Below are 14,924 nucleotides of genomic sequence, written 5' to 3'. Positions count from 1 at the left end.
TCATACATATACTGACAATTACTTTCAGCAGATATTAACTAACATTTTGTGTCTCAAGTATAACTAAGTAAGTAAAAGTATTCCTAGTCAATGATGCTGATTTTCTGGATTTTAATTTCTTATTGTTCTCTAACATTTCTTGTCTTTGTGGCATTTTCATTTCACAAACATAAAAATAATTAATTACTGTGAATAGGTAGAATGTTCTTGCTTTAAAAAACCCAAGATAGTTGCCTTAGTCCAGTGCATTATATGAATGGTAAACACGAACAATAGGTAACAAATAAGATATTTTAATTTTATTTTGTTTTTGTTTTTAAGGAGGGCACAGCTTACATTGGCCCATGCGGGGATTGAACCGGCAACCTTGGTGCTACCAGCACCACGCTCTAACCAACTGAGCTAACCGGCCCCCACAAAAAAAGATATTTCAACAAAAAAGAGACTGTCAGAAAGCTTCATGTCACTGGCTAGTCATCTGTGCTTCCCTGACGTGCCTTATGTCAGTTTTTATCCAAGTGTGGTTTCAGGACTAACAGTATTACTTGGGAACTTGTTAGCAATGCAATTTCTCGGGACCTAACCCAGACCAAACTGAGTCAGCAGCTCGGTGTGGGGTCCAGCGATGTGTCTTTGAACGAGATTCTGATGCACACGAAAGTTAGAGAAGCACTAACTAGACAGTGTAGTCTCAGGGAAAGGAAATGGCCAGGAGGTACCAAAATTTGCTCTATGTATCTTGCCAACCTTTCTGATCTCCTGTTCCCTTCATGCCCAGTCCCATCAACAGCTGATGTGGATTCCAGAAAGAAAATTGGTGTTTTAGCTAACATTCTGTGCAATCCAATGCTGTCAATCAACCACAGAGATCTCATACAGAGAGGACTGTATGTCTGTGATTAATAGCATGGTCTGTAGAGTCAAGCTACCTGGTTTCAACTGCTGGCTCCACTCTTTACCAGCTGTTTCTCATCTCCTCCTCTTCATTTCCTCCACTTATAATAATATATTTACCTCATGAGGTCATTGAGAGGACTAAATGTTAAGTGCTTGACATATGATAAGTGATTCATAAGTGATGGTATTATGTTACAAAGACAGTTTTCTTCCGTAGGCTACATTTTGGTACAAATATCAAGGTGGGCTTCGCTTCCTTTGATTAAGTATGTGTCACATTAGGTTGGAGGAAAGGCAAGGAGAGAAAAATACTGAATTCACAGGCTGCCTTCCTACTTACCATGTCAACAGAATTAATAAAGGAACATTTCTAGAACATGGAGTAGTTTTAAGATACCCTGTAAGTTCAGAATACAATTATAATAATGACAGCCTCTGTGTTTTTCATTTTAAAGCAATATACATCTAGGCCATGAGCTATAAAGGACCCCATTAAATGGTGGTGGTGAGGATTTGAGTTTTAATTCTCACTGCTTACTTGAATCCTTTATGACAAGTTCTGTAAGAGCTGTAGCACAGCTCAGCACATTACACACGAGAAACATTTGGCCCAGGTTCCCTCTCCTGATGCCACTAACATAGAAGTCAGTATTAACCTCAAAGCGATTAGCTTTGCTCCAACAGAATCACGCTCAACTTTGAAGGGCTGGCATTTTCTTGTAATTTTGCATGACACAGTTATACAGCAGTTTCCACCTGAGCACCTAAATGACCGTCGGATCATGTGTTTTGGACAATCAACCCTGCTGAACTGAAGATGTGCATTGAAATCCACGTGGTTTTGTGGTGACTTTACATTTAGACCTGTCACTTCTGTTGGCTTATTCGAAGTATAAAGTGGGTAATTCGTCTAGATCTTCATGGCCTTTCTAATCCTGAACTCTTTACTTCTAAATTGAATGTGGTAGGAGCAGAAGTATTTCCATTACCATGAAAATATTCCTTTCAGTAGTGTGAGGATGGCAGCCTTTTTATTAGTGAGACTGTAAGAGCCTTCTGTTTTTGTACATATTCAAAAGGTTTCTAGGTTTTAAATACATTGATATGAGGGTTCAGTTTAGTTTTCCTTTGAATCTCAGATGGTAATTGTGATATAATAAATATTTGGTCTTGGTCCCTTGTTCCTGCCACTGAGCTCCTAAAACCCTTGGGATTTCCTGAGTGATATATCTTTTATTATTCATAACAAGTCCCTTTTGCCCAAACCTGAGTTTATGCTCAGAGGTGACTTGGCCTAGGTTGCCAGAAGAGCCAACTACATTAGAGGGTAAGAACTATCAGCCCCACCCCACGATCGCCAGGGAGGGAGGGGCAACAGAGTGAGCTCAAAAATCAATGGCCAGGGATTTATCAGTCATGTCCAAGTAATAAAACTTCAGTGAACAAGGTTAAGGGAGCTTCCAGATTGGTGAACACATCCGTGTGCTGGGAGAGTGAAGGGCCAGGAGAGGGCATGGGGCTCTGCCCACCTCCTGCCCCTTCCACACCCCCTTGCCTTATGCATCTCTTCCACTTGCTGTTCCTGGGTTGTCTACTTTATAATAAAACTGTATTCATAGTGTTTTCCTGGGTTGAATCCTTCTAGTGAATTATTGAACTTGAGGGGGGTGAAAAACCCCTAATTTCCAATTGGCCAGGCAGAAACGCAGGTATCTGGGGGCCCCATTTTCGACTGGTGTCTCAAGTAGGGACAGTCTTGTGGTACCAATCACAACTTGTGGAGTCTGTGCTAACTCAGTAGTCAGAGAACTGAAGAACTGCTGTTGGAACAGTGAAGTAGGGGAGATAGAAGAGGCTCTCCCATCATTCTCTGGTGCACTTAGCTTCCTGTGATGATCGATGTCTGGCATTTGACTGCCCAGCTGTCACACTACAGACCTAGCTAAAAACCTTAGGAGTCAAGTGGAACAAAATACCCAGTTCAGTACTGGAAGAAAAGATACATCATGGTTTTTTGTTGTTGTTCTTTTTTTGTTGTTAAAGATTTTATTGGGGAAGGGGAACAGGACTTTATTGGGGAACAGTGTGTACTTCCAGGCCTTTTTTCCAAGTCGTTGTCCTTTCAGTCTTAGTTGTGGAGGGCGCGGCGCAGCTCCAGGTCTAGTTGCCGTTTTTCTAGTTGCAGGGGGCACAGCCTAGCATCCCTTGCGGGACTCGGAGTTGAACCAGCAACCTTGTGGTTGAGAGCCCACTGGCCCATGTGGGAATTGAACCAGCAGCCTTCGGAGTTAGGAGCATGGAGCTCTAACCGCCTGAGCCACCGGGCCTGCCCCTGTTGTTCTTTTAAAGTGTGTGTTTCCAGGACCCATCAGCTCCAAGGTCAAGTAGTTGTTTCAATCTAGTTGTGGAGGGTGCAGCTCAAAGTGGCCCATGTGGGGATCAAACCAGCAACCTTGTTAAGAGCACCACGTTCCAACCGAGCTAACCCGTCACCCTACATCATGGTTTTTAATAGAATGTTTTGTGTTATACATAAAATGCTTTGCAAACTGCAAAGTGTTAGTTAACATAAGGTTTATTACCAGTGGGTAGCTTTCCTCTCCTTCTGCAATCAGATTTACTGGCATCTGGAGCACAGTGATACAGCCTTTCTACCTTTTGGGAAAAGTAAAATGAACTATACCTGCCCCACAAACCCACCTTGAAAGACCTTGCTAAATCTGAAAACTCAAATGATAATTTTAACACTTTGTTGGGCCTTTGTCTGTGATCTCTACCTTGTGGTCAGAGCTCCTGAGAGATTCTTTAAAAATAAACCTTGTTTTATAACTTAGCTTAAGGGCACAGCATGAGCTATTTTCAACATTCAAAATTCACTAGTAGTTTATGTACTTGAGACCCCTGACAGGGATTTTTTGTTTGTTTTTAATTACAACTCAGGAAAATAGACATACTAAGGCAAACTGAAACTTCAGTGTGATATAATTTAGTTCTATCATCAGTATTTCCTGACTTCAAAGAAAGTCAAGATACTCAGTCGGTACCAAACTGCCAAAGAGAAGAGTTGGAAATGTTTATACTTTTCTGATCTTAAAATGTACTATTCCTGTTATCACTATATGCGTGACTTCTCGTTTTAGGAAGCTGTTCTCTGCAGTGTGTATTTCTTAAATGTGATACATTTAACCTCAGGATTACCAAAGGGGGATAAGTTGAATTGATCTTTTAAATCTAACACACTAGTATGTGGAGAGTTATTTTTAAAATGGACTCTACTGAAAAAATTCCATTGGCTGTTTTGCCCACCATTTACTAACTACAAGTATCAACCTCTTCCTCCTTCCTTTCTTTTGAACTGATTTTTGGAGATTGGAGGTGTGTACTGAGAATTTTACATCTCAATTCATGTGTAAGTCATGTTAACACAGGTACATAAAGTCAGTTAATACAGATAAGGAAACATCTCTGACCACAAACCAACTTCCACACTGGTAATTAAAAAAAAAAAAAAGAGTCATGAACACATAATTTTAAAGTTTACTTTAAAAATGTAAATATCTCCCAATATTTAACAGGTAAAGAAAATAGCATATTGGTTTATTTTATGTGGTTGTTATATTTTATTTTCCAAGTAATACTGATTAAAAATATTTACACACCTACTTTTAAGTCCACAGTTTAGCACTCTTATTTGTATGGCTTTAAAAGTTATAGCACAAGATCTTTACATTAAGGATCGGGGGAAAAGATTCATTCAAAACAAAGCCTGATATATATTATATACATGTTTTTCTCTGTATTTTAAATACATTAATTTTTAAATGATGCTCATCTTTTTTTCATCTGGTGGTAAAATACTAGTGCAATTTTTCATCAAAAGTTTACCACAGATACAAATGAATTTTCCCAATTGAAAATGGCCCTTCAGCTGCCATTAAATGAAATTTCTCAACCTAAGTGAAAAAGAATTGGTAGTTGTCATTATAAGTAAAAATATAAAGTACTATAGCATCACCTACATCGCTCCTTATAACACAAACTTGAAAGAACCAGAGATGCTTTACAGAAGTTTAGTTGGTTTTGAAAAGGCACGTGGGTGTGGGGAGTTTTTTTGTGTGTGTTTTTAACATTCTAGAAATTTTGCCACCACCACTCTGTTTCTCTTGCAGAGATGACATCTGTGACTATCAGGGTAGACAAGAATGTTGTTCAAATGAAAGAAAGCCAGAAGCCAAAATTTAACTGCACAGTAACAATGCACTTTTCTTCATGCAGCCTTGTTTCCTATATATTCAATTTTCTAACATGCATTAGAATACATATGCTTGTATTCTAATGATTTTACATTTGATTTTACAATATGGAAAAAAGTAAGGAAGGACATGACCTGGGAAAGAAGGGAGAACATTTACCACCAAGAAAATAGATACATTCGTACCCAACTCTATAAGAATATAATCCATTTAAGTTTCCAGAAATATACTTCTCAAAATTTCCCATTCATTTCTGGGAAAGATCCCTCCTCTGTGGCATTAAGTGGGGGGATCAGTTTGTTTCAACAGAGACAGTTCAGCACAACAGGAAAGAGTCTGACTTTGGTCCACTTGTCTGTTAGCTCCAGGGCAGTCACACTGCCCAACATCAGTTCAAAAACCCAACACGTAAGTTTAAAAATGTATTCACTGGTTATTTCACTCTAAAGCTGGCCCAGGTGTTCTGTTCTCCTTCTCTGCCCCTTCAGCTTGAGAATCCATTGTTGGTTTGGTCTCTACACCCTCAGCATCTTCATGATCTTCTCCAGCGGCCTCAGCAGCGTCTTCTTGGCTAGGCTCTCTCTCCTCCTGGTTCATGATTTCAGGGGTCACTGGATCCAAGTCTGCTTCTAGAAGCTCAGTTTGTACTTCCACTGGCATCTGATTTACCCTTTCAACATGCAGCTCCTCTACATGTACTTCAGTACCTTCTTCAGTCTGAATTCGACCCACTTCTAGGTAACTCACCTGGACCTGCTCTGGAAGCTCACTCATGTGTGAATCGTGCACTTGGCTGTCCTGGAGCAGATCTGGATGGACCTGCTCCACAGTCACTTGTGCTGAGTCTACCTGAACTTGAAGCAGTGGTAACACATGTACCTTCCCAACTTGTTCTATAATAGTCATTGATGTCACAGGTTCAGTTTGCACACGAGTTTCTACTGAAAGAACTTCTTCGGTTACTAGACGCTCTGAAATATTATGAGTATCACTGAGATGCCTCCTGAATTCATTTCCTTGCATAAACCACAAGTCACAAAAAGTACAATGGTTGGGTTTATCTCCAGTATGTATTGCCAAGTGATCTTTAAACTGGTCCCAGCTGTTAAACACACTGTTACACACCTGAAATAACCAAACAGATGATGTTAACAATACTTAAAGAAAATATGGATTCATTTATTCTCTGTAAGAAAAGAGTTGAAGACTTTTCTGAAAATGTTATGTAATATAATTTGGTCCAAGGGATTTCGTAATTCTTTTATCTGGTCTTTCAGCTGATGTAGCTAACAAATAATTTTGGGAAACATTAAATACATTTTGGGAAACATTTTAATATTGCTTTCATTGTTTAAATGTCACATAAATTCTAAGACTATAACATTATAATTTCTCCTATAATATCAAAGTTTAGAACCATTACATTATTTTGGAATAAATATATACTAATCATGAAAGAGACGATTACAGCTGGTCCACCTCCTCTGCCCCACTCCTGACTTCTGATTGCTCTATGGTTGATTCTAACCTGTGTCAGACTACCTGTTACTTAGGACGTATTTATTGACATCGGTATCATCTAGTACTGGGTAAAAACACTATTCTAATCCCTCTTATAAAATCAAGACACTGGTGTTCTTCACTCTCATTTCTTTCTAAACTATCAGCTCTCTATCTCTGCTCTAGACTCTGTTACCCTTCACTTTTAACGATTTCAAATACAGTCTCCTCTGCTAAGGTCAGAATATAGCCACACATACCTGACACTCATAAAGCTTCTTTCTTCCCTTTTTTGCCCCCACTCCAGTTTGGCACGCAGTCAGGTGACATTTGAGAGTGCTATTTCTAGCAAATCGTTCATGACAATTTGGACATTCAAAAGGTTTTTCACCTATTAGAACGGAAAAAAATTATATTGACGAATTAAGAAAAACAGAAAAAGCAAATAAAGTTTTTTCTTTTTGGTTAATTCTAAATAGGACCTTCTTAAAAGGAGGATCAGAATTTATAATTCAGATGTTTCTATCACATCCAAAGACTCTTCTAGAGGTGGAAAAATAAGTTTTTAGTGGTTATTATAATTGTTATCTGTGCTCTGATGAAGAAATAAGTTTTGTTCCATGTTTTTGCATTTCTTTAAAAAAATGTATTTCCCCTTAGATAAAAATTAAATCAATCTGTTTCAGGAAAACGCATCACTATCCATTCCACAAGCATTTTCTGAGCACTTGCTGTGTGCCAGACCATGTGCTAGGTGATGACGATAAATAAACTTTGTCCTTGTTTTTAAACACTTCCTATCACAGGCAACAGTAGTTCATGAAAGTGAAAGACATGAAAATAAACAAATGCAATGCACTGTTGAAGGTGTTACAGAAAAGAGGGCAATGAAAAATGTACTGCAGGAGCACAAGGGCAGAGAGTGATTAATTCTGCCTGAAATGGAATGAGAAAAAGAAAGAAGGAAGTTTAGTCTGGGCAGGGGCACAAAAGTGTAAAACAGCATTGATGGGTGAGAAGTAAAGAGGGAGGTATCAATGACTCCCAGATCTCTAGCTTAGAATACCAACCAAAATAACTTAATGTTACTCATCTCAAACCCTTTTCCAGTATCACTGCCTTTACTCAACCCCTCGTTCTCGTTTAGATTACTCCAACAGCTTCCTACTTAGACCTAGTAGGTTTCACTCTACTCAAACTTATCCTGCCAGTCATCTCTCTAAAACATAAATCTGATCAGATCGTTTTCTGGTTTAAACTTCTTTAAAATGACCCAGAGTCTTCCAAGATAAAATTGAACTCATTTACAGCATTATGAAAATAACTACATGATCTCAGCCTCATCTCGCATTCCTTTCTCTCCTTTGCCCTTGAACCACTCACTGGTTGATCATCCATAATGCCTAAGTACGAGTCACATGGTCAGCCCTTCCTAACTCTTCAGCTGCATCTCCTGGGCTTTCCTCTACTTTGATCCAATCCTCGAGCCACAATGACTAACTAGTAGCTGTGCTCTGAACAAGCTGCTTCCTCTCCTTCCTCTATGCTGTGGACACTTCACTGCATTTGCCTGGAATATTCATTTCCTGGCTAACTCCTGTTCCTTTGGGAGTCATCACAGGGGAAGCCCTCTAGGAAGCCAGCCCTGTGTCTTCCATCACAAACAGCCCAGGCGGGCATTCCTGTAAGACTCTGTGCTTACCTCTAGCAGCACTTAGCCCGTCACACTGTGATTGTGCCTGCTTGTCACCCCAACATAACTGTGAGCTCCTTGAAGGCAGGGATTCTAATATTTCTTTATCTCCATGACCTAGCAGGTTGGCATTATCATTACTATTTTCCAAATGGAAACAAAATAATTCAGAGGACAAGTAACAGCCAAAATTTTACAAATCAAGCCACAGATTATAGTGCATGCATTCAGAACATACCAGAAACCAAACCACTAAATAAAAGTATGCAAAGTATGAAACTGGGGGGATGTGGGGTGAATTATATATATTTTGCAGGTACAAAACAGGAACAGGATTGCTTATCTTTACACTTAGTTTGTCATAAGCAAAAAAATCTTTAACATAAACAGGATTTAAAATTTTCCTCTTGCTCCTCTTGAATTCATTAAGTCACTGATCACATTTGCAACTATCTTGTCACCAATTATTAGTGCAGTAATTGAGGTTAAAAAGACAACAAAATTCTGTTTATGTGCTTACTAAATGGTTCTTCCAATGGGCATCTGGTTCTATAATTTGTAACAACTACTTAGGTTAATTAAGTTGCTTAAGTTAGCTCACATCATTGTGAAAGAAAAGACAAAGACATACAACAGAGTGTCCTTAGCTCTATGTTCTGTTTATCTAATCCAAAATATGAAGTACAAGGCTTGGAAAACACATTTTAAAGCTTCCAAAATGGTCTGTGTTGTCTTATTTTCAAACATGTAAGTCATTAGGGAATGTTTTGGGTAAAAGAGACAATTGCTTCCACTTTCACATTGCTGGAATATAATATAAAAGTGACTGATTATCCGCTAGGGTGCTGGAAACCTCTATCAAAGTGCGCTACTTACCAAGTAACGTTTATTTACTAATTAATGTGCTTCTGTTATATCACTCCTTTTGCAAAATGACTCCAGTTAGTACAAAAATGGTCATCAACAGACCATTAAAATAGATATTTTTTACGGACCAAAAACTTCACTATAGGCAGTTTCCAAATATATAAGTATATACATTTAATGTCTGAAAATCAGGAAGTATTTCCCCAAAAGATTTCATAAATAACTATTAGTTACCCAAGCCAGTACCTTAAAGCCTTTTAAATCCATACTGTGCATTAAGTATGTGTATAAGCATCCATACTGTGTATAAGATTTCCTTGCTATTTCCATATTTATTCAGTTCCTGAGTATTAATAACAAGAATTTATTTGTATACTAGGGATACCACATTATTTGAATCTATCTGATTTCTGTTTCAAGTGGCATGTAGTTAGCGACTCTGGACAGTGAAGGATCTATGAAAAAATTTCACCCAAAGTTCTCCAAACTCCAGCATCAAAGAGGAAGATTCTGAACAGTGAGAAATACCTATACTGTATTCATTGTATTAACAGTCTGAACAGCTTTAACCATCACACATAAGGACTTGGGAACAAGTGTCCAGACATCTAACACTTAACACACTATAGCAACTGCTGTCCCCATACCTGTTATAGTGGGTTTAGGGACTCCCCAAGATTCAAGTCATTGGTGGTAGTTCTTGTGTCTGGCACAGGCGTCCTAGCGAAGAATGTTTGGGGAGTGGGAACAAGGACAGGGAATGTGACAGGGAGAAATAATCGGCATGGGGGATGGATGCACAAGGACCACAGGCCCTCAGGCAGACTCCCCAGGACATCTCCCTCATGCGGGATGGCTCCCAGGAGGACCGTCTAAACACCTTACCCTTTTCATCTCCCTGGCACATTTCTCACACATTAGCCCTTGGACAAGTGGAGGATTGGGGGAAGATGGACATATACTGCCTACCTATCTACCAGGCCAAAACAGATGCCCAAATGTACGCAAAGGCACAGACACAGCCAGGATTGTCTGTAAATGTATTCATCTATGTAATCTGTTAACATAAGACAGCAAATGTAAAAATAGTGAGGTTATACTATCATTAGAATTTCATAATTTATAACCATTAGGAAATAATCATGAACTGTGTTTTACATATTTCTTTTAAAAATATAAAAATTGGCAAGGTACAAGAATATCAATTACTTTCAAAGTTGATACTGATTTTGTTTTCAAAAAGTATCAATATTTCAACAAACTAATATTATAAAAACAATATGTACTCAGCCTGCACCTTAGAAAATACAGATGGTTTCTGTGGTACTAATAAAAAAAGAATTTAGACAGAGTTGAAGTGATGTGGAAAAAATGTATTTTTAACATAAAGTATTTGCTAATTACCTGTATGTTTTCGAAGATGTTCTTTAAAATGTCCAAAGTGGTCAAACTGTTTCTCACAGTACTGACATATGTGAATTTTTTTCCCAGTTCTTTGCTTCTTACTGACTCCACCTTCTTCAAGGTGGTAACAATTGAGATGCTGTTTCCATGCGCTCTCCCGAAGATACCTTTTATTGCATATTTCACACTTGAAACTCTCAGTGGAGTGTGATTTCATGTGTTCCTTAAAATGGTAAAACAATTTAAATGAACGGTTACATTTCTCACAATGGAACAAGTTCTTCACATGTGACAGCTGAAGTTCCACAATTTCAATACCTTCTACCTGTTTGCTTGTGGGGTCAGATGCACAGCCATCTTCTTGAATCTGCCCTTTTCTATCACCTTGACGGTACTTGCTAGTAATATCTGCCAACAGTGCCAAAGCGGAATCATCAGAGGAACCTGTGCTCTGAATGTACTTTATGGACTGCTTGGCAGAAGCCACTTCCTCTATTGTTTCAATGCCTTCATCTTCCACTTCAATTGTGCCTTCGGCAATCTCCACCTCAATTTCAACAGGTTCTGATTCTACAGATGGTAAGGACTCAGTGATAACATTTGAAGTTTCTGCAATCTTTCTTTTTTTGGTCTCACTTTTTCCTGTGGTATTTTCCTCTAGGGGCGCAGAGTTTTCTTTGTTCCTGAAATATATAACGTATGGATTTAAAAATCGGTAAGATCCAAAATCCTAGTAGGCTTTTTGGAAGAAACTGATAAGCTGATAATAAAACTTACAAGGAAAAGCAGAAAACAAGATTGGAGGATTTATCCTAATTGATTTGAAGACTTATTGTAAAGCTACAGTAATTAAGACAATGTGATGCTGGTGAAAGGATAGACATGAAGATAAATTGAACAGAATAAAGTTCAGAAATAGAATCACACTTGTTTAGTCAACTGACTTTTGAAAAAGGTTCCAAGATACTTGAATGAAGAAAAGATCATCTTAACAGTGGTGCTTGAACAACCAGTACCTCTATGGGAAAAATAAACCTTGACTCTTACCTTCATGTCATACACAAAAAAATTCAAAATGGATCATAGACTTAAATGTAAAAACTAAAACTTCTAGAAGAAAACAGGAGAAAAATCTCTGTAATACTGGGTTAGTGAAAGATTTTTTTAAATAGCACGCAAAAAGGGAAAACCTTAATAGCAAAAACTAATAAATGGGTTTCATCAAAATTAAAAATTTGTGCACTGTGAAACACAGTTAACAGAAAGGCAAATCACCGAGCAAAAATGAGGCCCAGCGTATTATTATTGGACACTTTGGGTACTAGAGATAGTATGCGCCTCCCTTGGGCATTCTACTTTCTTCTTTACGTCAGCTAATCTGCAAATAATCATCTTTTAAGTGGGACTCCAGGCTACAATGGAAGTTGTCCATCAAGCTGTGGCACATTCTCTATCTTTGGGGCCCCAAAACCCTAATGACCCCTTTGAGCTACAAGTCTCTGAGACTGCTGCTTCTACAGATTAGAGCTTCAGGCAAGGGCAGGCAGCCTCCAACCAAAGGTATTCTCTGGGTTTTAGAATTATCAATTCTCTGACATGGCTATGAGGTATGCTCCCTTTGACAAGAAAGGATTGGTTTGCTGTTGGGCTCTTGTTCAAACTGATGCCCGATGAAGACTTTGGAGCTCTCTAGCCTGATAATGCCATTTGGGAGGGTAGCAACTGCCTTCATGACTCGCAAGGTAAGATGTGCCCAATCAATCTCACTTTTAAACAAAAATAGTATAACCAAGAAAGCAGCTGGCCTCTTGCATTGATGTGAAAAAGTGGGAGCACTCCTACTCTGTTGACCAAAGAAAGCCACTAGATGAATGGGGTCTGATTCACTGAGGGCTTAGCTAATCTGAAGGCTGATGGTGTGTTCACCGGGCTGCTGCAGACGCTCTATGCAAAGCCAAGAGGGGATGTGTGGTTGTTCTACTCAAGAAGGCAGAACTCAAGGCTGTCCTCACAGCTCTGGACAACATTCTCCACAATGAACCTTGTTAGTTTTACTGACTTCTGAGCTGTTGCTAATGGCCTAGCTGTTTGGAAGACTTAGAAATCTTGGCAGATTAAAGACATCCATCTTTGGGGCCACAAGTATGGAAACAAATAACATCTGCTGATCAAACTATCCCTGATGAGAGAACAGAGGCCTGTTCTCTAATGATACCAACTGAAACAAGCTGCTGATCAGGCCCAGATTTCCATCACTGACACCGAGATATAACACTGTACTGAACAAGATGACACACCCACCACAACAGACTAAGCAGAAAGTAAAGGACTGTTTTTGATACAGATGTTGCCACCGCTCGCCAGACTTGTCACACCTGCCAAAAGTTGGCCTGTCTCATGGTAAAGGAGACCACATCGTACAGGCATTGTCGCCAACTGTTCCTGGTAGACTGACTGCACTGAACCTCGGAGCCCGTCTCAGGGCCGTCAGTGGTACCTCACCACCGCTGACACTTTTTCCGGGTACACTGCTGTTGCTGTTTCAGTCTGACCAACTGGTGCTGGCCACACCACCATCGTGGCCCTTGAGACTAATATGTGTCTTATGTTTAGCTTTCCAGACCATCTGATAATGATGCACCTTCAAGCTACTCAATGACTGGCTGACAGTCAGGTATCTGTGGACCGTCCACGACACTGATTCTGCAGCGCCCTCTACTGGCCTCCTCAAATACTGACTCAGAAAGACTCCTTGGCCACAAATCTCAGTAAACACTGAACTCAGCTGTCCCAAGGGACCATTTCTTCTCAGCTGCTTTCTGAGTAAGGATCAAGACAAAAGAGGCAGAAAGTTATAAAAACTTACTTGGGAATTTAGGATCCTGCCCTGACCATTCTTAAATACAATCCTTTTCTTCCCCCCACCCCCCCGCCGGCAACGCTGGCACAGCCTGGGTTGGTGCCTCTTCCAGGTGACAGCCTGGTCAAAAGTAGGCCTAGCAGGGGCCGGCCCAGTGGCTCAGGGGGTTAGAGCTCCGTGCTCCTAACTCCAAAGGCTGCTGGTTCGATTCCCACATGAGCCAGTGGGCTCTCAACCACAAGGCTGCCAGTTCAATTCCTCGACTCCCGCAAGGGATGGTGGGCTGTGCCCTCTGCAACTAGAAACGGCAACTGGACCTGGAGCTGAGCTGCGCCCTCCACAACTAAGACTGAAAGGACAACTTGACTTGGGGGAAAAAAATAAATAAATTAATTAATTAATTTAAAAAAAAAAAAAAAAAAAAGTAGGCCTAGCAGATTCAAAGATAAATTCTAATTCAGCTGTCTGGATTCTCTTATTGAACTGACATCATCCTAGATCCTAAAAATAATGACCACTTGGTTGAATATACTGCTTGCTAAGTACACTTACACTGGCCCTTGTGAGCCAAAGTAGGAGACACAATGAATCTCTAAGTTTTTTAATAAAAATGCCTTTGTTCCTGACCACTATGGATGAAAGGTCTGGGTAAGAGGAGAGGACGACTAGGAAAGAGGTGAAGTTTTAGCTACTAGAGCAGGACACACAGATTTTTGTGGAGATAGAGGGAAAGCAACAACCCTGGCAAGAGGGGAGAAAATATTTTAGACTCTAGGAGGTAGGGGGGAGGAAGGGACATTAATGATCGTTGTCCTTCAGAACTTGCCCTAGAGCCTCTCTCAGGGAGGCAAATGCTCTGATGCAGCTCTCACCAAATGTTGCAAGCAATCTGAAATTGTCTGCTAGATATGTCAGCCCCTGCCCAACGGCTTTGACCCTGATTTGATTACCATTTCCCTTAGCTTTACTAAGAAGTACTTTGGAAATAGCAGTGATGGCCAGGCTCCTGCATGTCCCGTGTAAAACATCAGATGTTTGCCCCACTACCATTCCCAAAGCTGAGGCTCCAATTGTGAGCTAGATGATTGCCACTCAGCTGACATTCCGGAGCTCATGGCAAACAAGACAGATTGCACTGACTGCCTTGGACAGCCCTCCAGAGACAAGGACTAGACTCAACATTCTAAGCTGGAAAAGGGGGAGGCCACACTGGAGGTAGTGTCACCCTGTGCCGCTGACTGATGAAGGTCCCACTTTGGGTGTACAAACAATAGTAAACAACACTTTCTTTCAAAAGCACCTGTGTGCCCCTGGGACTCTGCTACTTGTGTGGAAGTCAAGTACTAACTTCCTTTCCTCCCCCAAAACATGACAACTTGCAAGTCGGGGTAGAAGATACCATCCAGTGTTTAAGGAAACACCACTGGCAGATGAGTTTAGTTCTCAGGTG

At 40.0% G+C, this 14,924-nt stretch overlaps 1 protein-coding gene and 1 non-coding gene across 10 annotated transcripts in view; both read right to left on the bottom strand.

Moving 5' to 3' along the window:
- Nucleotides 1-338: 338 nt before the first annotated feature.
- Nucleotides 339-412, bottom strand: TRNAT-GGU (transfer RNA threonine (anticodon GGU)). Its single transcript has one exon. It is a non-coding gene; the product is annotated as a tRNA-Thr (tRNA).
- A 4,008-nt stretch (nt 413-4,420) lies between these two features.
- The window catches only part of ZBTB35 (zinc finger and BTB domain containing 35), a 25,129-nt gene continuing 14,625 nt past the window's right edge, over nt 4,421-14,924 (bottom strand). For 5 of the 9 annotated variants that reach the window (XM_019736240.3, XM_088796497.1, XM_088796498.1 and 2 more), the window contains exons 5-7: nt 10,615-11,297; nt 6,911-7,041; nt 4,421-6,275 (exon numbers count right to left, since the gene is read on the bottom strand). In XM_019736240.3, the coding sequence (XP_019591799.2) occupies nt 5,589-6,275; nt 6,911-7,041; nt 10,615-11,297 (1,501 nt within the window). In that variant the 3' untranslated portion in view covers nt 4,421-5,588. Of the gene's footprint in view, nt 6,276-6,910; nt 7,042-10,614; nt 11,298-14,924 lie in introns of those variants that run through there. The other 4 variants (XM_074328961.2, XM_019736244.3, XM_019736246.3 and 1 more) reach the window with 2 other exon arrangements.

The sequence above is a fragment of the Rhinolophus sinicus genome, chromosome 3 (genome assembly GCF_057876585.1).
Source record: "Rhinolophus sinicus isolate RSI-liver-muscle chromosome 3, RSI-T2T, whole genome shotgun sequence".
Taxonomy (NCBI): domain Eukaryota; kingdom Metazoa; phylum Chordata; class Mammalia; order Chiroptera; family Rhinolophidae; genus Rhinolophus; species Rhinolophus sinicus.
Note: the sequence above shows the minus strand (reverse complement) of the source record. Positions and strands in the feature narration are given on the sequence as shown.